This window comes from Rhizopus microsporus (assembly GCF_002708625.1).
Source record: "Rhizopus microsporus ATCC 52813 unplaced genomic scaffold scaffold_13, whole genome shotgun sequence".
Classification (NCBI taxonomy): domain Eukaryota; kingdom Fungi; phylum Mucoromycota; class Mucoromycetes; order Mucorales; family Rhizopodaceae; genus Rhizopus; species Rhizopus microsporus.
In genome coordinates, this window is record NW_019671928.1 from 172561 (window position 1) to 193194 (window position 20634).

Sequence of the window (20634 nt, forward strand, 5' to 3'; positions counted from 1 at the left end):
TTGGGAAAATAATATTCGCCCTTTGGCGTTGTTTTTACTGTATGTGACATATTTTTTTTTGTTTAAATATTGTACTTTATTTATTGATGGTCCAAATGAGCGCAAAAATAAAATAAAATAACAAACGTCCGCCCGGACCCGTTCAATCCGTTTGGAAGTCAATGGTAGCGAAAAAACCCCTTATAGTACAAGGGTAAAAAAAAAGTAAAAGGAAATTAATGAGTAGGGCTATCGATGCAAACTTAAATGAATCGCTTTAACCATACAAGAAGCTTTTGACCATAGGGACGCTTAGTAGAGATCAATTTGTTATGGTGTAGCTGATCTAGCTCATATAATAGAGAGCATATAATCGGCCATTGTTGAGACCAAGTGAGGGCTAGGTTTAGGGGAACCGAAGAACGTAAAGGAAACATATTCAGAAGAAATGACAATAGATCTTGTATAGCTTCAGGCACGAACAGACGTTGGTGCATATCAAGACAACTAATAGCGTAATTTTTAGATAGATGTTGCTTTGGGTGCTTGGAACATGGTCGAGGCTTGCTACCAGGAAGTCAGCCTAGTCTCCAGTGTATACAGCGACTGCGCTCTAACTTAGACATGGGCAACCAGAGCACAGGATCCAGAGAGATTGATCGACGGCAGTTAGAAATCAACTTGGGGTTTCGGCACTGTTGGCAGATCTCTAGGTTCTGTGTAGGAAGCATCATTTAGCAGCCTTGAGTGAGTGAGTGAGTGCCGGGTTCCTCAGTAGCAGACAGCACCGTTTTTCAAAGCGATGTATGAGAGAGAGCGTACCACTGGCTTCCTCTGGTATTGCAGATATAAGGTAACAGACAAACAAGCAGTGCATCTTCTGGTAAATCTAAGGAACGAAAGAGGAACTGTGCCTGTAGTATACTGACTCGTTCAGACACGATGGGTAACTTGGGCATGTAGAGCATAATCTTAATGGATGCTTTGCCTCGAGCACCGTAGATTTTCTTGATGCAATTATTCTGGGCTTCCTCTAGAGCGTAAAGCTGAGAGATCGTGAAGCGATTGATAACTAGGTCATACTCAAGCTGCGGTCGAACGATGTGAGCGTAAAACCTGGTGCAAAGAAGCTTAGAGAAACCGGAAGGATTCACGCCAACAGATGACAGCATGTTCACCGTTACAAGGGCCTTACGGATATTACGTTGAATTAGTTCCTCTAGACACTGTTTTTTTTTCTTGCGACATCATTTTGGCAAAAGGTGTATCAAGTATGACTAGCCAAAGATGCTACGTTTCAACGTTAACAAAAATGTTTAGTTACAGTTTTCGTACTTTTTAAATTCAGACATAATTAATACAACTTACACTGTAAGGACGTATGAGAGAGCCATATCAATCATACGGAAGGTTGGTCATTAGATGCACCTTGACGCGTGAAAACATCAAAACGCTGATTATTGTTTCTTGCAGCGAATAGAAACATGTCCAAGATATTGTGTGCAGCCATGATATCACGACTCCATACAATGTTGCAAGTGTTTTGTTTACACTTCAATATCTTATGTACTCTTCGTTTTGACTTCTCAGTTACAATATTGTCCATATTTCTATTTTTACATCTGTTGCATATTTGGCTTGTCAAATATTCATCTACCATACATATTTCTAATTGGTTCCCGCAATATTTTTGCAAAGCCTTTTTTATAAGGCGGACAGATGCCCCTCTGTTTCCTCTCAGGCTGCTGTTAAACATGTCATCGCCAAAAGTAATTATTGTTTTTCTGGGCTTGTCAGGATGATCAAGAGGAGCAGGAGGGCAATATTTGCTTTCATTTTCAGCAGACGGTGTCTTGGCCCCAGTAGACGTCTTCTTGTTATACTTCATACTTCCGTGCATTAGCCGTTTGCAGATTTCATGCACCCCTTTTTGTTTACGAATATAGCATTGAAACTTCAATTTTGATGACCTACAAAATTTTGCTTGCTTAAATATACAAGTAAAAAAATCATACTTTGCACTTACCAGGCATTTTCATTACAGTATCTTGTAATATCATCATACAAACTGAGCCTGTCTTGCAGGCTTTTGCAAACTCTGTGACATTTGATGTCTTCAGTGAGCTTAAATTAGAAATTTTCAAAAACTGAGCCGTGTGTTGTTCTTGATGCTTCTTTCGTATAAAATTTGCATTATTATAGCCGCACAGATGATAATATTCATCCAAACTTGTTGTACTTTGCCTTCCAGATGTATCTACAGAGGTTAAGATTGTAGAAACACCTGGGTCTATTCCCCAAACATCACAGCCATTTCGGATGTCATCAATAAAATCTGAGGGATTTTTAGTTGTTGCCAAAGATCTCTTGACAGTTCGGGTAAAAAGAAAAGATACTGAATGATCTTCTGTCGTTATAACGTTTCTATTAATGGTAATTAGATATGCCTATATTGTATTATTATTTTACACACAGCTTACCTAAACTTCTTCCCGCTCGGAAGATTGTCTCTAGTACGAAATCCCAATTTTGTAAAATTGAACAATTGATAGTAAAAATCGGTCAAGTCATTCGGTTTTCTTCCCTTTCGGGTAATTTGGTATGCTACATTGTTTCACCAGTCTCCAAAAAGATTGAGCGTCAATTTGGTTTGATTTTGTCTGAACGGAATATATAGGCGCAATGGAAAAAACGACACCCTCTTTTGTCAGTGCATTTAGCAGGAGTGAACGCGCCATCTTGTATTCTTGTTTTAACTGTATCAATAAAATTTTGAACTACTGATACCTGTTGAGGAGTAAGCTTGGCTAGTTTTTTTCCTGGGGCAAACGTCTTGTCGGAATTGATTAAATGCAATGCTTCTTCTCTTAAAGAATTAAACTTCTTTTTGCTCAAAACACTAGTAAATGGAAGCTCTCTGAGCTTACGATACACATACGCTTTGGAAGCGTCTTTTGAGGGTACGTGTTCCATAATAAAAACTCTTTTTGCACTTCTTGCGACAGAAAGTAGAACCACTTGAAAAACAGGTGAGGTTGTGAGTAAAGCGTATCGGAATCACATTGATCTGGTTGGTATTTAGACTACATGCTTGCTATGCTTTCAGTGATTTCTTTATAGTAGTTACTGCATAGGACAGACGATGGCCAAGATGGCTCTGAACCTTGTTTTTGTTTGTAAATGAAATACGCCAAGGCTTTTCTGGAAGCCACTGGGAGTTCTTTACAATAATTACTTGAATTGCTGTCAGACATCATATTCAGAAAGTACGTTATCGATCTTCGTTCGTGTGTCTCGTGAATGTGATTTCTAACCAGGACTTCGTATTGCTTACCAGCGACGGAAAGAATACTTGAATAATTTATACTTTTTAAAGTGCCGCGGTCTACAGTTGTCAGTTCACAGAAAAGAGTGAAGCATTCTTTGAGATAGTCTGGTGCTCTCTTTCCATTTCAAGTTATTACCGCAAATATATTTGTGAATAAACTTTGTTCAATAATTGGAATAGCCTGGCCATCATCGAGCAGTTTGATGAAGATAAAGTTGGCAAAAAGGGGTCCCATAAACAAAACTTTGGTGGTATAATCTGCTAGATCCTTGATATGCTGAACAAGTTATCGATTATTACAAACATTAGGTAAGGATGTCTTGATTACAAAGTTTTCAACCCTTTCATCAGAGTTGCATACAGGCATTATCGCTTTCTTGTCTGGGCACTGGTTGCTCGTTGATCGTGCGTGTGCCGTTAACCCACAAAGAGGGGCACTTGACTTCCTTTAGAGTCTGTTGCTCTGTTTTGCATTTTAAAAGTGCATTTTACTTATCAATCTTTTGTTGTACTTTTTTCGATGGCTCTGGTTCACTCGAGGAAGAAGAGGCACCTTCTTGATTTACTGTGCTGGAATAATCCGCTTCTTGAGCTGATGCTACTGTACCTATACCAGAATAATGTTAAATATTGACTGATAATGAACAAGATTGAATACTTACATTCATTTAGCTTTGCGCCTTTTGAAGGTCTCTCTGAACTGGATGATGTAGAATGTCTTTTCATTTGAAGCAAAAAGAAGAGCAAAAAGTGAAAGAGATTATTGTTGTTCATTTATCAAAATTTATTTAATCAATAGAATCACGTCCTTTTCTCAGGTCCAATAAACTTATGCTGTCGTAACATTTGATGTCGGCTTTAGCGTGGAATCAAACAATTCAGTGAATACAATGACAGAAGATGATCTATTATAAATATAGCTTGAAGGATGTGTGTTGCCTCTTCTTTATGCTTTACTCACAAATGTACTTTTATTCAACCGGTTAGATTGCGAATGGTGTTAAGGCCGTCTTTTATGAGCTTCGGTTTAAATATTCATATTTCAGTCTATAGTACTAGCCGCTTCCAACTCGCTACGCTCGTTTTTGCATGTCGTCGTGCTGTCGCAGGCTTAAAGGCTTCGCCCTTTGTGATGAGTAAGGGTAAATGCTGAATGAGTTGTAGAAAGGTGAATGCATTTAAAGAGAAAGTAATGGCCGCATAATTTTATTGAATGAGAGCCACATAGTTACAAAAAAGAAAATGGCATAAGTATAATTGAGCATAAGTGAGTTGGGCATAATGCATATATTAATTGAGCAAAAGCTCTGAATAAACAACATTGTTGGTTGTATCTGTATTCTCTGGCAAAAGGACTGATACGCCAGAGAGAGAAGTCACCCTTGACAACGCGACATATAGCTGACCATGCACACACCTTTTTTTACCTTCTTACGAGATCACACAAAATTACCAAAAAGGGTTTAGATGAGAATCTTCTCAAGGTTTTTGTAGTAAACAGAAAAGAGCTCTAAAGTTTTGCATTGGAAATAGTGCAGATCGGCCATGTAATGCAACAAATTTACCCTTGTCAAATATATTACAATTGTACATCCATGTATAAAATGTATGCTTTTTAGTCCATTTCTACAAACGTACGAATATCGCGTGTAAATGACAGCCTGATGAAAATGTAACAATCCTTGTTTTCTACCATCAGCTGAGCAGAAAATGCAGACACTTTAAATTACGAAATATTCCATAACACATGGTCATGGTAACAGCAGTAGATTATTTCCTTCTCTTTTTTAAAGCCAATAAGGGAAAGAGGCAGAGTCATCAAATTGCCCTGTGCTTCAGTTGAATGCTGCATAAAGGACGTATGAATAGGAGTGGAGATATTGTCTATAAAAGGAGAAATTTTTCATGAAAGGCCTATTTGTGGATTTTTTAGTTACACTGCGGGTTGATGACAATGTAAAGACTCGGTAACTGACTCTTGGCCAATCGGTTCTGGCTTAATGTATTGCCGCGAATGAAACCGATTTGGCAACGCATTCTAGAAAAACTGTACTGTTTCTGAAAAGTAAAGCCGCGCCTGATGGACGTCGTGCGTTTCCAAGAATAGATGCTGTTACACTGACAAACAATACTCGCAACAAGACTTGCTGAGTTTCTGAGATATTTATAGTACTGTCGTCTCTGGGTTTGTTCATTACAATTACACTGGAGCCTTTATAAGTACTCCAATGCTTTGTATAAACATGAAAAAAGGACGACATTGTTATCGATAAGTAATGGTAAGCCAGGACCTATGGATCATATTGTTGATGATTTTGAAGCATTGGGTTCCTATATGTAGCATTCGTCTACGTTTCCACTACAACACAAATATATGACCTAAAGATTGATATAGACGTTACCATGGCAGAAGCATTGGCCAATCACAATTATACGCTGTATATATATCCGAGTACTTTTACCACAACAAGACAGTTATGGGATTCATGTCTTGTCATGGGTACTGATACATTAAGAGTGAGAGATACTGACAACATACTTTAGAAACTTAAAAAGATGAATCACCGGTATCCTTTTCAATCAGAAACATAAAGCAGGTTTTCTAGACTACATTGAGTAGTCAACATCAGAAACACTCAGTAATTAAAACTAAATAGAACAATGGGCAATACAAATTCCCTATATGGTATTTATTTGAAAGCGTTTCTTTTATATACACAAACTAATCATACGAAATATTCTGAAGCCATGGATGGGATAACACTTGGGCAATTGTAAAGCGTTTCTCTGGGCTGTAATCTAGCATACCTTTGATAAGATCGACAGATGCTAAAGTGGAAAAAAAAAATCATGATTAACAAACAATTGCAATTGTAAAAAACTATTTACCTTCTGATAGCACATAAGGAAACTCTAGGTTATGATCCAGGATTTTGTCTATGTCAACAAATGGGTTTGCTTTATAGATCAATATATAAAGCACTATCCCTAAGCAGTATATGTCTTGAGGTGGACCCTCATAGGGCATGCCCTTGACGATTTCAGGTGCGCAATAGTCTAGTGTACCACAAAAGGTGTCAAATTTTCGATCTTCTTTAAAGTAAGCAGCGCTTCCGAAATCAATCAGATTGACACGACCATTTTCATCTATTAACACGTTTTCGTCTTTGATATCACGGTGAACAATACGAAGGCCATGAATATGTTCTACTGCCTTAGCTATCTGCCAGAATATACGCTTGATCTCGATTTCGCTAATGCCCATATGTAATTCTACATAGTCAAATAGGTCCATACACTCGCTTCCGTGGAATTTCATGACAGCATAGAATGTTTCATCGTCTTCCATGAACGACTCTATGGTTATTATTTTAGTATGTCCACTTGTATGAAAGAATGGAAAAAAAAAAAGAATTTACCTAATGAACAGCAGTTGGCATGTGGATTGTCTTTAAGCTTTTTCAGAATATGAATTTCCATAGGGACAAGGCCAAGTTTTCGATCTCTTATCCAAGAGTGGACGACTATTCTATCCTTTCTAATGAACTTTATCACCACCTTTTCCTTGTTTGGATCATCTCTTCTATAAGCCAGTTTAACTGCACCAAAGGCGCCTTCTCCAAGATTGTTCAAAATAGCATAATCGTCCACGGGGCTTTTTTTAACAAGAGGCAGAGACTCCTCGCTACTCGTATAGGCACTGCTACTAAGTAGACTTTCTCGACTTATGCTTGCGTTATTGTTTTTTGGGAAGAGTGCTTTTGACTCATCCACATTACCAAAAGACGATATACCATAAGACCTGATCGGTGGTCGTCTCTTTGGTTGTACGGGAGAACTAGTTTCTGTTGGTGGCGGCGGAGACACGATAGATGACTGTTGCAAATTATTGAGACGTATCTGTTCGAGTTCTTGATGATATTGTTCTTGCTTTTGTTTATGTCTAAGTTTTCTATTTTGTCGCTCTATTGCCTGAATGCGATCATAAGTGACCCAAACGCTGATCAAGTCCTCCTTATCACTTTCGATGAGCCGTAGTTGTATTTGAATTTCAAAGCTACTGCCATCACGGTGCACAGCATGGATAGTTGGAAGTGGGTGTCCACTGGCATTGATTGAGGGCCGTCGTTCGAGTGATTTTAGCGATTCCTCAGCGCTCATGGATTGATATTCCTTATCTATTCCCGATATTGCCCATCGACACACGTGGTTATTGACCGTGCATGAATATTGCAAGAGATTATGGTTTCGAAGACCAGACACAATGTTTGAAAACCGAGGAATGATTTGGTTAATTTTGAATTTTTCAACAAGTGTCTCTGGAGAATATCCAAACAAATACTTTGCAGGCACTGGATTAATGCTTTGAATCTTTCCCGTATTGATATGAACTGTGATAAGCCCTGCCACGGAAGGAAGAGAAACTATTTTCAACACGCCATTGCTTCCAGAAGAACTACTGATGATGGTTGGAAATGCAAGGCCTTTACGAGAGAGGCCACCATAGTACTTTATCTTTTCGATTTGCTGCAGATCAGGATACTCTCCATGCTCTTTAGAAATGCCAGGAATAAGCTGAGTGATAGATTTACCAATGACGTCTTCAGACTCATAACCAAAAAGATCCTTAATCGTATTATCTACTCCCAATATGTTACCGCGTGCGTCCAAACGAACGATGAGTGAAGTTTCATAGATTTCTTCAAGAATCCAGATATAGATCGCATTTCCTTCGTCAGTGATTTTTTCTTTGAGCCAAAGAGAAGCTGCTGATTTTTCGCCACTCATTTTTCTGATAGGAACTACAATACCACAAACGAGAACAACGCCTTTATGCTTTTCTGAAAAATCAATACTTCGCCGCCTTTTAAGTATACTTTTCAATTGTCTCTGAATAGGGTTATCTAGTGTCGTCAAAATAGACTTTCCGATAAAAGACTGGTCTATTCCTAAACAGAGACTAGCCATGTCGTTAAATAACAATATGGTGGCTTCTGAATCAGTCGTTACAATAGATTGATTCTGAGGTAAAAAGCGACATGGTGCATGAATCGCATGACTGTATTGAGCAGAGGTGGATGTAGGTACTTCACGGATAGTACCCAGGTGATTAAATGCCTCGATGGTCTGTCGTCGTCCTACAGGGAACCCTTCGTCGTCCAACTCCTTCTGCTTTGCCTGAGTGATGAGGTGGTGGCGAACTAGATCGTTTACAGATGGTGATAATTTCAATTCTGAAGTCGACCACTCGTCTGTTTCGGATATGCCTATGTCTGGTTGAGAAAATCGTCGACTTTTATCCTCTTCAGCCGTGTTCCATCGGATACGTTGCATATAATCCATTCCGCGGCTTAACAATTGTTTTTTTATCTTGGTTGCTTTGTGAACTCGAGATAGAGGTGTGAAGCTAAAGCTGTAGAGTGATTCGGCGCAATATTCAGCAATAGAATCGCTGTGATCTTCTGAAAAACGTTTGTCATTTTCGTCAAGATGATCTAAACTTTCCATTGCTAATGGACTGTCTTCGTCACTGTCGGGCTGATTTGATTTTGAACGAGTGCCATTACTATAAGGGTTAGTACCCTAAATTGTATAGTCATTAGCTTAGGCTCAACTCACCCTGACGTTATTTTATCCATGCCTATTATAGCAGTGTGTTTTTTAAGAAGAAAAAGGAATGGTTTACCTTTGCTGTAGCCTTACCTGTGTCAGTAGCTGTTTGTGTTGACTTCATATGTAATTAAAAAAGGAAATGTTTCTCAAAATCAAACACCTGTCACTTTAGTCTCTTTTAGCCAATGAAATGGAGAAACCTGTATACAGTTCAAAAAGAACGCTGCTTGGATATTCTCCCAAATTATCCTCTCTTGAAAGAAATGTACATGAAAAAGATAAGCGCTGGATGAAGGCAACATGACTAAAGAAGAAGAGATAAATAAATGTAGAAACAGTGTCTAAAATTAGGAAACGGCTGGTGTTTCTTTTCTCAGAGACAATCCATTGCTGTAAGCTCTTACCTTATTTTGTATGCACATGTGCCGATGACCAAAATGGCATCATTGTTGACTCGACAGGGAAAAAAAAAAAAAAAAAAAAAAAAAAAAAAATCTATTATTATCAAAAGATCTACATCCTATGAACGATCCCAAGTTCTACTTTCCCTTTCCTTCAAAAAAAAAATCCTTTTCTATTAAAATAAAATGCTGTAGTTGCTATACATAATGTGGGCTGATGTAATAAAAATAGTAGGACTTTTGAATCGATCTAGAAATTAATGCAGAGCCCAAGAGGCTGCCTCGTTGTGTGACATAATTATTAATAGCATGAAAGCCCATTAAAAACAAGTAATACAATTAACAAACGAACGGAAACGGAATAATCTAAAAAGAAAGTAAATGCTGTACTAGAATTAAGCACTCCGAAGCTGCCTGGATAGTACCTGAATGTTGCTAAGCGGCAAAATCAAATGGCTTATTTCCCCTGCTTGTTGCTATGTAAACGTATCTCTACTTGTTTCCTAGCGCAGCAAGGCTTATACAATTAAATATTATGATAGCATGCCTTCGGAGCTGTGTTGAAGGAAATACTCAAGTTTATTTTCTATTTTTAGACAAATATGGACCTAATACCGGGTAAACAGATCGTGCAAATCGTTCTAGTAATTTACTTGGCGGTGTGTCGCGCTGGCTGAAAGAGATACAAAAATAGATGCTGAACATTTAGCAGGAAGAAGAATTGAAAATATATAAATAGGCAGGTTATTTCAATCAAATTTTCCCATCTGTCAACGCCCTTCTTCCCAGTAGAATAGAAACAATGCACTTCAACACCGTCTTGACTTCTTTAGCTCTTGCTGCCTCTGCTGTCCTTGCAAAGCCCATTCTTTCTACTGTAGGTTCCTTTTACCCTTAATGTACCTTTCTTACTAAATCATCTTGTAGCGTGCTCCCGCAAGCAATTCAAGCAACGTAAACGAAGATGGCGTCTATATCTCTTGTAACCGTACTGGCGTCTTTGCCATGACCTTTGATGATGGACCATACCAATACTCTTGGGATTTAGCCAAGTATCTCAATGAACAAGGTATCAGATCAACCTTCTTCATCAACGGCAACAACTGGGTCAATGTTGAATCAGATACAGTCACCACCTCTGATGGTGACAAGACTTATATGGAAGTCATTAAGCATTATTATGATATGGGTCATGAAGTTGCTAGCCATACCTATGAACACAAAGTACTCACTGGCTTAACTAAAGAAGAAATTGAATACCAAATGAACACCCAATCAGACATTATCTTCAAGGCCATCGGCAAGAGACCTGCCCTCATGCGTCCTCCTACTGGTGCATATGATGCTAACTCTTTGGCTGTCTTGAAGGAACTCGGTTATAGCGTTGTTAACTGGGATCTTGATACTAACGACTGGAGAGCCCATGACTTTGCACAAGAAAAGGCTGCTTATCAAGAAATGGACCAGGATACTCCTCAAACTCTTGGCCACATCACTCTTGAACACGAAGTCTACAACCAAACTGTTGATGAGCTCGTTCCTTGGGCCATCGACTACCTCAAGGCAAAGGGTTATCAACTCGTCACTGCATCCGAATGTGTCGGTGTTGAACCTTACCAAAACTAATTTAAGTGTTTTTTTGTATCCGTGTAACAATAAGTGTATTATATAATAAATCATTGTCTCTGCATTACCAAGATTTAATTTTTTGCCCTTTTATATTATTTTACACGGACTTTAATATTCACACCAGTCCGAGGGTAAAACCTACCAAGCATACCACATCTGCAAATTAGCTGTAATCTGTGGTTGTAATGGCTGTCTATACATCTTGAGAAGCACTGTGACGCATGTCATTGCATTCTTGCAAGTACATACTGCATAACTTTATCCTTAATATAAAGCACAGAAGACGCTAAAATCTTTAGAACGCTTTTATGACAATTTAGTGTTCTCTTAGACTATTCATTTTTTATTTAAAGCTTTATTATTAGAAATTCATTACATCTGGATTATAAGGTATTGGTGCTATAGCCTGCAATGCTTTTTTTTTTCTTTGCTTCAACCTTGCATATTTTGCACAACTTTCAAAGTTTATCAAGAAAATAAATTCAAAACAACACTGCTGAAAGTTCTTTTTAAACAAAAAAGAGATTTTTGCCAACACTCCTTTCAAAGGATCTCATAAGATCATATTCGCTTTTTGATTTTGCCCACTAATAACCAAAGCAATTGCAGCCGAGAGAAAAGGGATTAAATGGCTCTATAAATTGTGTATAAACTTCGTTTCTGACACTGTTTATTTGCCGCCTGTTTATAGTCATCAGGACGCTCGGCCAGTATTTCAATTTGTCTAGTGGGATCTTCACTATACCGTCGCTTGCAGTAAATTGCCCTAGTAGTGACCATTTGTATAATATGCATTTTTTTTTTTCTATCTTGAATGATACATTGCATGTTTGAAGCCGCGGTTAATGTGAGATATGCTTGCTGCAATACAAATCAAACAAAGATGCTATCTTGCGTTGTTTTTATTTTTTTTTAATATCCACGGTCAAATTACTTGGTAATGTCACTCAGCTGATCTAGACTTTTGTTTTTAAACTGACAATTTATCCAAAAGAGAGGGGAAAGAAACGATGAAGGTTTATAAAACAAATTCGATATCGTAAACATAAATGAAAAATACAGCTATAAAATATTACATGATACGTATTAAACCTTAAGCAGCCACTTTTTCTCGATGCGTCGTCACCTCTCGCGTTAATGCTTAAAGGCTGTAAGCTGCATGTTACATCTGTGTTGCATAAATTTGTCAAAGCAATAAGGAATGTTGTTTTATGTTCCTTATTTGTATTTGGTACTACATAAAATCAATAATTTGACGATCTTGTTAATCCCTTTATTTGACCTTTGGAGAAACGCTTTTCGCTCGCTGCACCCCCCCCCCTCCGTTTACCTCCTGTTTTTCCTTCTTCCCCCCCCCCTGATTATACTTTTTGCTACCATCTCCGTTTATTCTGATTACGCCACTTATTTATGTTGATTTGTGTTGCAAACGTAGAACATTTAAATCCAATAAAGAAAATAAACGTGTGACAATGAAAAGGTAAGATGGTTATGAATAAGGCCAAGGAGATTGAAAACACTTTATTGTGAATAAATCTAAATATGCAATATACACTTCTGTTTCCTCTCTTTCCCCCTGAAAACAATCTGCTATCAGTGCAACACAACACAACGCAAATTCTAAAAACAACAATTTCTTAATGAAACCTTAATGGCTTTTCTGTCATCTCTCTCTTTCTGTTGTTTTTCTAAAAGTATAAAAGATGACGAAGCTATTCTGATCTTTTTTTCCCCTTATCCTTTTCTTCTGTTATTTTCATTTATACATGTATCTCGGTACTTTATTAACCAGTCTCACTCTCACTGCAACCGCTGTTTTCGGTAGCCCTTTACTTTTGAAGAGAGATGGCAAAGTATACACCTCTTGCAATAGACCTAATGAACTCGCATTGACTTTTGATGATGGGCCCTATATATACTCTTGGGAGTTGGCAGAGAAGCTCCATAATGAGGGTATCAAGGCTACCTTCTTTATCAATGGAAAGAACTGGGTGTAAGTGTACGCTTGATTCAGAATGATTCGTATATTGACTTTAGGCTAGTGATGTTCAATCAGAGTCCGACAACGATGGTCACTCATATATGGATGTCATCAAGCATTATTATGATTTAGGGCACCAGGTGGCTAGTCATACCTATGAGCACAGGAGTCTTACTGGAGCCTCTGAAGATGTGATCAAAGAACAAATGGATACGCTCGCCAACATCATCGAAAGCGCTATTGGTAAAAAGCCCGCAATGATGCGTCCACCCGAAGGAAATATAGATGACAATTCCTTGAGTGTGTTGACTGACTTGGGCTACAAGGTAGTCACTTGGGACATCGATACGAGAGATTGGGAGAATCACGACCTTTCTGGAGAGTTAGATGCTTACAAGAGCGTTATGGATTCCTCTTCTGATCATGGCCATATTGCTCTTCAGCACGAAGTCTATGAACAAACAGTTAATGATCTTGTTCCTAAAGTTGTAGAATATGCAAAAGAAAAGGACTACAAATTTGTAACTGTAGCAGAATGCATAGATGAACCAGCTTACCAATAATATAACTAATTCCCTTTTGTTTGAATATATAATAAATTACTACTTATAAGCTCAAAATATGTATATGTTTTTCCGGTCTTTGATCTCTTTGTCTCTTTCAATATAGATTAACCGAGTCTCCCTTGGAATATCAAGTTAAGAACCTGTCCAATCATTTTTTTAGGTTAGAGGCCCCGGTAAAAAATTTGCTGCTAGGACCTTTCTACAAAGGGAAATTTCAAAAAACGAAACCCAAAAACAGACTCTTTTTCCCCTTGCAGGGCATTTGTTATCTCAGGGACTGGTTGTATGCATATAACGATCAGCGCTGTATTTTCCAGCAAAATGATTCATGTTTTTAGATGGTGCACCCTTAAAAAGATAAAAGCTGCAGCACGTGGCTTGGTTACTTGTCTTGAATCGAGGAAAATGTTCAAGACGCGAATGATTTGTCCTTTATTGTAGACAAACAAAGATAAACTAAATTTTTGTCTGCCTTTTTTCCAGCTTTATTCAATAAGGAATCACTGCTTTCTACACTTTAGTAATATGAGTAACTTATCCAATCGGATTTTGAATGCTTGATACAATTATTTCAGCAATGAAGCAATCACGAACACCGTTCTAGCAATGCTTTCACGTGCAAAAAGATAAGAGTGTATTAAGGGTCAAATTCTGATTCCAATGACAGTGCATCATAGTATGGCTTAAGCTGCCACAGATATCACATGCTTACATAGTATACAATTTCTTTTATTGCAGAAATAAGAGTTAGTTACATAGCATAAAAAAAGCATAAGATAAATATAGAAAAAAAGGCCTTCATCTAGAAAATACTATAAAAAGAAATTTAAAGAGGGGAAATGATTATGTATGGCATAGATGCAAATAGTTTAAAGTGAATGTAATACTTTTGATGAATGAAATGAATGAGTGAAGTGTATATATATATAATATGTATATATATATAAAGATAGTCTTATGGAATTACTGGACAATGTTCTATAATAAACTCTGTGTTAGTTAAAGATAGTAGTTATCATAAACTTTTTACTTGTCATATGGTTCTGAGATCCACAGACGACACAAGTTGATTTGCCTTCATTTTTATAATTAACAACGGGTGAAGCGATACTCATCATGTTGACAGAGCGATAAGAGTAAAAAAAAGAAGCTGAAAGAAGAGGAACCAAAGAAAGAGAAGAGTTATATATCCATTGTGCAATTAAACAAACCCAAACTCGGCAAATCCGGATAATAAAAGAAAGAGGTTTTTCTTATCTGATTCCGATCCGTTGCTACACAACAAGAGGGGAATACGTCAATTATTTTGACAATAACGCGTTTGCCTGCTTTTAATTTATATTGAAAAGGTCTATTATATCCTTTTTAAAGTAAAATAACTCAAATCTAAGGTAATCATCTCTTTTTTTTCTTCCTCTTCCTATCACACGTGCCATCTGTCAAACAGTCTTTCTCCTTTTTACTGTTATCTTGTAAATTTTTTGTCCCGGATTTTTCATTTAAAATTCAGTTTTATCTACTTCACTTGAGTTTGCACCCTGAATACATTTAAGAAAAAAAAAGAGAGAGATAGTATGTATATGGAAGGCTTAAAGTTTTGGTTATAAACAAAACACGCTTATCAACCTTTTTCATAACAAAATAGCGTGAAAATTAAGATAGATAAACAAAAAACATTTCTATTTTAAACATTGACAAACTTGTACAATAGACAAACTTTGTTTTATTTTTGCTCATCATTTTGCACGTTTAAGAAGAAGAGGGTATCACTTCGGTATCGTTAATTTCCTGCATTTCAGCTTCCAACTGTTTTTTAAACCTTGACAAAGCTTGCACCACGTCATCTTCACCTTCAAGGTACTCAATTAAGCCAAGTTGCGCTTTCGTATGCATTCTCACTAGCTCATCTTGTTGCCTACTCTTCGTCCTTACAAAGGTCCCTTCTGGTTTTAGTTTTTGATTGCTCAGCTCTTGCTGTAATGATTCAATGGCCGCCTGTAGCTTTTGATTTTCTTCCTTTAATTTCCTTTCGACCGCAATCATCTCCTGTGTCCTCTCATGTAATTGCTTCTCTAGCTGTTCATTTTCATCCATCATCTGTGTAGCTGTCTTTCGTGACATATTTTCTGTATCGGTTAATTGTTCCTTCAACTGCCTATTCTCATCCTGCAGAATCGATATCTGGCTGTGTAATTCTTCTTGTCCGCGGTGGTCTAGATCGCGCTGCTTTGTAAGCTGCAGATTGAGTGCTGTAACTGAGGCAATTTCTTTTTCAAGCTGAGTTGTTTTTATGACATGTTCATTTAGCGTATCAATTTGTCCTTTAAGCGATGCGTTTTCCTGCATCAACGTATCTATCTGCATCTGAAGCCTGACACCTTCTTCTCTATACTGCCTTATGTTTTCATCCTCCTGTCTTTCATAAATTGTCTGCATCTTTGACTTCAGTTCGACAATATGCGCGTCACGCTCTTCCTCAAGTTGTGCGTATTTTTCTTTAAATGATTGGCTCAGTTGATTTACTTCAGACTGATGTAATACCCGTAGTTGTTCCATGTCCTCCTGTTTTGTTTGCTCGATCTGTTTTAACTCTTCTCTTAGAGAAGACTCGGTTGTTTCCATATAAGACTCATATTGTGACTGTAACTCAGTCACTCTTTGCTCCAGACTGTCAATATGCTTTTGATGCTGTGTACAAAACGCTTCCAGTTGTTGTAATCTATCCCCTTCCAGAGTATGATTTTCGAGAATTTTATCGATTGTGTCCTCATATGTCTTTAGTTGTTTTCTCAACTCTTTATTTTCCGAAGTTAACCGTGCGCTGCCAGAGACGATTTGTTTTGTTGACTCGGATAGGGATTTGAACTTTGTTTCAAAATATTCTGTCTTTTCTAATGCATCGTTTAGTCTTTCATTTACGTTGTTTAAACGCTGCTTCATATCTGCAATATGTCTATAGAGCAGTAATGACTCATCTAGAAAAATAGACATCAGTTTTTGAATCCTTTCTCGTTAAAAAAGCTACCCTCTCTCTTATTGTCTTCTTCTTCGTCTGATGGAGACGGCGTGACAGGCAGCTCGATCTTTTCTTCCTTTTGTTCAAATGAACTCATACTCTCGGGACTAGAGGTCATGGTATGATCAACAGAGTTTTGAGGATGACTATCGGTAGTGACAGTTGGTATAGTCCTTCTCTTCTGAGGCTGAGCCCATTTACCAATAGACAGTGAGATAGACGACATAGTTGACTCGCGTCTAGGGTTGTATTTAGCTTCTTTAGATGATGATGAAAATAACTTTTTTATTCCCATATTGAACAAACTACATGAATAGAAAAAAAAGAAAGAGACAAAAATAGGTGAGCCCATTGTTTTTGGCACTAAATGGCTTTTTTTCTCTTGTTTCGAAATAGTTTGTTCATTCAAGCGATTTCATGTTCCGACATTTTTCGCATAAAAGTTCCACGTGAGCTGTTTGGCAGCTAGACGATGTTGGATAGAAGCGGATGAAAATACGAGGCAGGCTCTGAATCGATCAGGAGCTTGAGCTGTATGACACATGCGACCCTGCTGCAATGACCAATGTTCAAGGGTACACCCCTGAGTTACTATAGCAATGTTGGAAAAAGCATTGAAAATGATGTTCCAGACAAGAGCGTCTTATTACCGGATGTCGTTTTGAAGTTCAAAAGCTTTACATAAAACCAATAATCAAGTAATAATCGGTATGATGTTGACAGGCTACTACACTTTCAGTTTATTTGTGCTCAAATGATATCCAAGCAACCAAAGACAATAAGAAAAGGCCCCACAATTAAAAATTTTCATCACTGTAGAACCTGCGAAAAAAGTGTGAAGCATAAGTTCATGAGATTTATTCAATGTCTAATGTTATCATTAAGTCGAAGATTCTAGAATGATAGAATCAGCCTACTGATTTTTAGTTGATCAAAGACACACTACTTTCACCAAGCATAAGCAATATGATAATGTAAAGATATATGTGTGATATGTTAAGGTTCAAAAGTAGCCACCAAGATGGCCAAGAAGCCGTTCAAGAAAAGCTAGAGTATAAATTGATATAAAAAGACCAACTAGTATGAAAAGGTTCGCAAAAGCGACTTGTAAACAATGAAATAAAAGTCCAGAATCTTTTTAAACAAGTCATCTGCCATATATGACGACGGAATGCTCCAAAAAGACAATGCTCGCGTCAGGAGTTAAAAAAAAAGGAGAATGAAGATGCGGCATTTTGTTAAATCTGCTTATAAGATGTAGTTATCTACTTATTCTAGACAATAAAACGAAGCTTCAAGGAAACAAGTCTTCATGCTGATTGCTTAAACTTGAAAACCTCTGAGGAATGATACATTATAAGGCCTAGTATTTCTTATTCGTCATTGATGTATAAAATCTTGAACTTGCAAAAAAAAGAAGAAGAGTAGCAAAAGTATCCAAATGTAGCAGAGGGTACTGATTTTCCCTTTTTGTGCATTGAGTTATGCCTGGAAGCTTTGTATAAGTCTTGGCATTTTTAATTTTTGTATTTTCTTTCTTTTAATGAAATACAACAGTTAAATATTTACGAGACAATGATGAATTGCTGGAGACTATCACTATAAATACATGAACGGATATACAAAGGAAGCAGTTCTTGTAAATGTATCCATGACAGCGTGGATACATTAGGTGATATAATCCTTTAATGCTTCAAGATCAGGATGAGGCTGAAGCTATAAAATCATATTCTTCTAAAGAGGCTGTATTGCAGCTGATGGCCTTAACATAAGAGCTTTAACTCTGAACAACGGGCAACGAAGTAGATATTACACATTGTCTTTCTTTGAAAACCCCACCCTTGAACCTGGCACTTTAATTATTACTCTAAGTAAGAATACAATGCGCAAAGGAGGGCTGGTAATGCAAGCATAATATGTAAAGCCTAATGGGGTAAATGTGTCGGATCAGAGCCAATGGCGTAGACTTTATCTAAGCGCGCATCTGTTGTCTGTGGAAAGCAAATTCTAAAAGACATGTTACTCCTTGTATCTTGTGATTTTTAAACTATTCTTCTCCTTTCTTTGAAATATAGCCACTCCTTTAAAAATCTAAAATGAAACATCTCCTTGCTTTTTTGTATGTAAACATTTGAAGCAATAGATTGATAATAGATATAGAAAAATTCACAAGCAATAGGACTCATATATATGATCACGGAAAGGTAAAATGACATAAAGGCGTGTTGACAAGGATGGCAGCATCAGTAAAGGTAACGAGAGCTCTCAAGCTCGACAGATGATTTCTCCTTTTTCAATAATAAATATCACTGCGTGCTGTTGTTTAATTATTGTAACACGCAATATACCACGTTTTCTTTTTTGTTGTAGTAAAGAGCAGAAGGAAAAAAGATAAGATTATACATAAGGATTCGTATTTGTAAATTAAGTCAATCTATTAAATGACTCGTGTCTCTTTAAGTAAATAAAAGGCGAATGAACTGTTGCCAAGTCAATAGCGAAAGGTAAAAAAAGACAATAGGAGTAATAACAAGCAATGGCTGTGTAACAATTGACTTCAGAGCGAGTTAAATAGAAACTAAAAAAAAAAAAAGCTATAAAACATCATGTCATTTTGTTACCAATGTTACCATCATCAGTTGTCATGGACAATCATAACCAAAATAAAATGGGTAGCTTAAGAAAGGAGTAAAAAAAAAAAAGAAACGATGATGGTCTAGTTGTTATCGGCTGTTAAACCCACTTGAAATGATGGTCCCTAGGTCCTTTTTTGTATATATAACAAAAAATCTTTTTTTCTTTTCTTTTTTCTTTTCATTTTCCATCTCTTTACAACACAACCCACTTACTTTCCTTAACAATACCAACACCCCATCCCTTTCCTTAATCATATGAGCGAAATCGTTTTATCCAACACTGAATATGACTATACAAATGGATCAATGATCGTCGATATTAACCCTGGATTAAAGAATGACAGCAGTAACAACAACAATAGCACAGCAACTAGCAACACTGTACCTACTACGTCATTCGAGGAAGCGTATTCATCATATCCAGGTAAGCAATCCTTCCAGGTCGTTTATATAATAATGACTCTTCACAATAGCCTACACGACATTTCCTATAGGATATCCACCCAATTACCCAATGGCAAGATTAGGTTATTTTCAAGATAAAGTTCAACCTACCAGCCCAGAATCTTCCATCTCTTCTACTTCCTCTCCTACACCATCACCTTCTCCACCTAACCAGCTCAATCATTTTACATCTCAGCAACCCATACTGACGACGACGACAGCATCAGCTAATAATGATTTATTGACTCCCCTCGATTCTACGCGCTTTTCTAATTCTACAACGGCTAGAGTGAAAGAGATGATTACTCGTGCTAATTCTGTACCAATGGAGTTTTACCATACAGAATTTTTGGAATACTCAAAGGAAACATATGAAAAGAAGATGGAATCCAAGCGCAATAAACGTAAAAGAACTTCATCATCGCAGCCTCAGCAACAACAGAAGAAATTGAAGAAAGGAGATCAATCGGAGGACGAGGATGATGAGGATGAGGATGAGGATGAAATCAAAAGTGAAGAGTAAGATGTCCTCTTTCATGATTCAGCCCGTGACCTAATATGTTTAAATAGTCGTAATAATATGACAAGCGCAGAAATTCGCCGACAGATTCATATTCAATCAGAACAGAAAAGAAGAGCACAGATTAAGGATGGATTTGATGAATTAAGAAAACATTTGCCTGGCTGTAACAATAAAAAAATGAGCAAAGCTGCTTTGTTGACAAGAAGTGAGTGCTTATCTTCCTTATAGTACAATTACTGACTCTTGACTTATGTTAGCCGTTCAGCAACTTCAACATTTAAAAAATATGCAAACTGAACTATTATCAGAAGTTGAAAGACTTATTCAGGAAAATGAATCATTGAAAAAGTAAGCATTATAAGCATAATGTGCTTCATACGCTAATAGCTCATAGATTCCAACACAGTGTACTCCAACGTCAAGCCATGGAGAAAATGTATACCTTTTAAGATTTTTTTTTAATTATTTATGTATCCTAGAGATTTGTACCTAAATTAAATCCTTTCTTTCGCTTCTCC

The 20634-nt window shown here is 37.2% G+C and overlaps 5 protein-coding genes across 5 annotated transcripts; 3 read left to right on the forward strand and 2 right to left on the reverse strand.

Annotated features, from left to right (window-relative positions):
• Positions 1–773: 773 nt before the first annotated feature.
• RHIMIDRAFT_239384 (uncharacterized protein) lies at positions 774–4033 on the reverse strand (the record flags this gene model as incomplete). The annotated part of the gene is made up of 8 exons (XM_023609164.1): positions 774–1169; positions 1385–1966; positions 2022–2403; positions 2460–2563; positions 3444–3584; positions 3636–3753; positions 3800–3914; positions 3970–4033. The coding sequence occupies 8 exons, from the start codon at positions 4031–4033 to the stop codon at positions 774–776; spliced, it is 1902 nt and encodes a 633-aa protein (XP_023464264.1).
• Positions 4034–5971: 1938 nt separating this feature from the next.
• RHIMIDRAFT_31521 (uncharacterized protein) lies at positions 5972–9216 on the reverse strand. The gene is made up of 4 exons (XM_023614982.1): positions 8927–9216; positions 6727–8873; positions 6197–6649; positions 5972–6136 (listed from the first exon to the last, which is right to left on the reverse strand). Exons 1-4 carry the CDS (start codon positions 8944–8946, stop codon positions 6030–6032), a joined length of 2727 nt encoding a protein of 908 aa, XP_023464265.1. The 5' UTR covers positions 8947–9216; the 3' UTR covers positions 5972–6029.
• An 874-nt stretch (positions 9217–10090) lies between these two features.
• On the forward strand, positions 10091–11020 carry RHIMIDRAFT_314596 (glycoside hydrolase/deacetylase). Its single transcript, XM_023614944.1, has 2 exons — positions 10091–10198; positions 10249–11020. Exons 1-2 carry the CDS (start codon positions 10124–10126, stop codon positions 10945–10947), a joined length of 774 nt encoding a protein of 257 aa, XP_023464266.1. The 5' UTR covers positions 10091–10123; the 3' UTR covers positions 10948–11020.
• Positions 11021–12610: 1590 nt separating this feature from the next.
• Positions 12611–13613, forward strand: RHIMIDRAFT_293376 (polysaccharide deacetylase family protein). The gene is made up of 2 exons (XM_023613979.1): positions 12611–12943; positions 12993–13613. The coding sequence occupies exons 1-2, from the start codon at positions 12717–12719 to the stop codon at positions 13492–13494; spliced, it is 729 nt and encodes a 242-aa protein (XP_023464267.1). The 5' UTR covers positions 12611–12716; the 3' UTR covers positions 13495–13613.
• A 5791-nt stretch (positions 13614–19404) lies between these two features.
• Positions 19405–20510, forward strand: RHIMIDRAFT_245076 (uncharacterized protein; the record flags this gene model as incomplete). Its single annotated transcript, XM_023610146.1, has 5 exons — positions 19405–19573; positions 19623–20112; positions 20164–20321; positions 20374–20464; positions 20504–20510. 5 exons carry the CDS (start codon positions 19405–19407, stop codon positions 20508–20510), a joined length of 915 nt encoding a protein of 304 aa, XP_023464268.1.
• Positions 20511–20634: the final 124 nt, after the last annotated feature.

Bases quoted from the DNA above. Each gene is read 5' to 3' on its own strand.
- RHIMIDRAFT_293376 (XM_023613979.1), top strand. From the start codon at position 12,717: ATGTATCTCGGTACTTTATTAACCAGTCTCACTCTCACTGCAACCGCT. The intron at 12,944-12,992 runs GTAAGTGTACGC...ACTTTAGGCTAG, and splicing joins ATCAATGGAAAGAACTGGGT to TGATGTTCAATCAGAGTCCG.
- RHIMIDRAFT_314596 (XM_023614944.1), top strand. From the start codon at position 10,124: ATGCACTTCAACACCGTCTTGACTTCTTTAGCTCTTGCTGCCTCTGCT. The intron at 10,199-10,248 runs GTAGGTTCCTTT...ATCATCTTGTAG, and splicing joins CAAAGCCCATTCTTTCTACT to CGTGCTCCCGCAAGCAATTC.
- RHIMIDRAFT_31521 (XM_023614982.1), bottom strand. From the start codon at position 8,946: ATGGATAAAATAACGTCAGG. The intron at 8,874-8,926 runs GTGAGTTGAGCC...TAACCCTTATAG, and splicing joins ATGGATAAAATAACGTCAGG to TAATGGCACTCGTTCAAAAT. The intron at 6,650-6,726 runs GTAAATTCTTTT...CGTTCATGGAAG, and splicing joins TGCCAACTGCTGTTCATTAG to ACGATGAAACATTCTATGCT.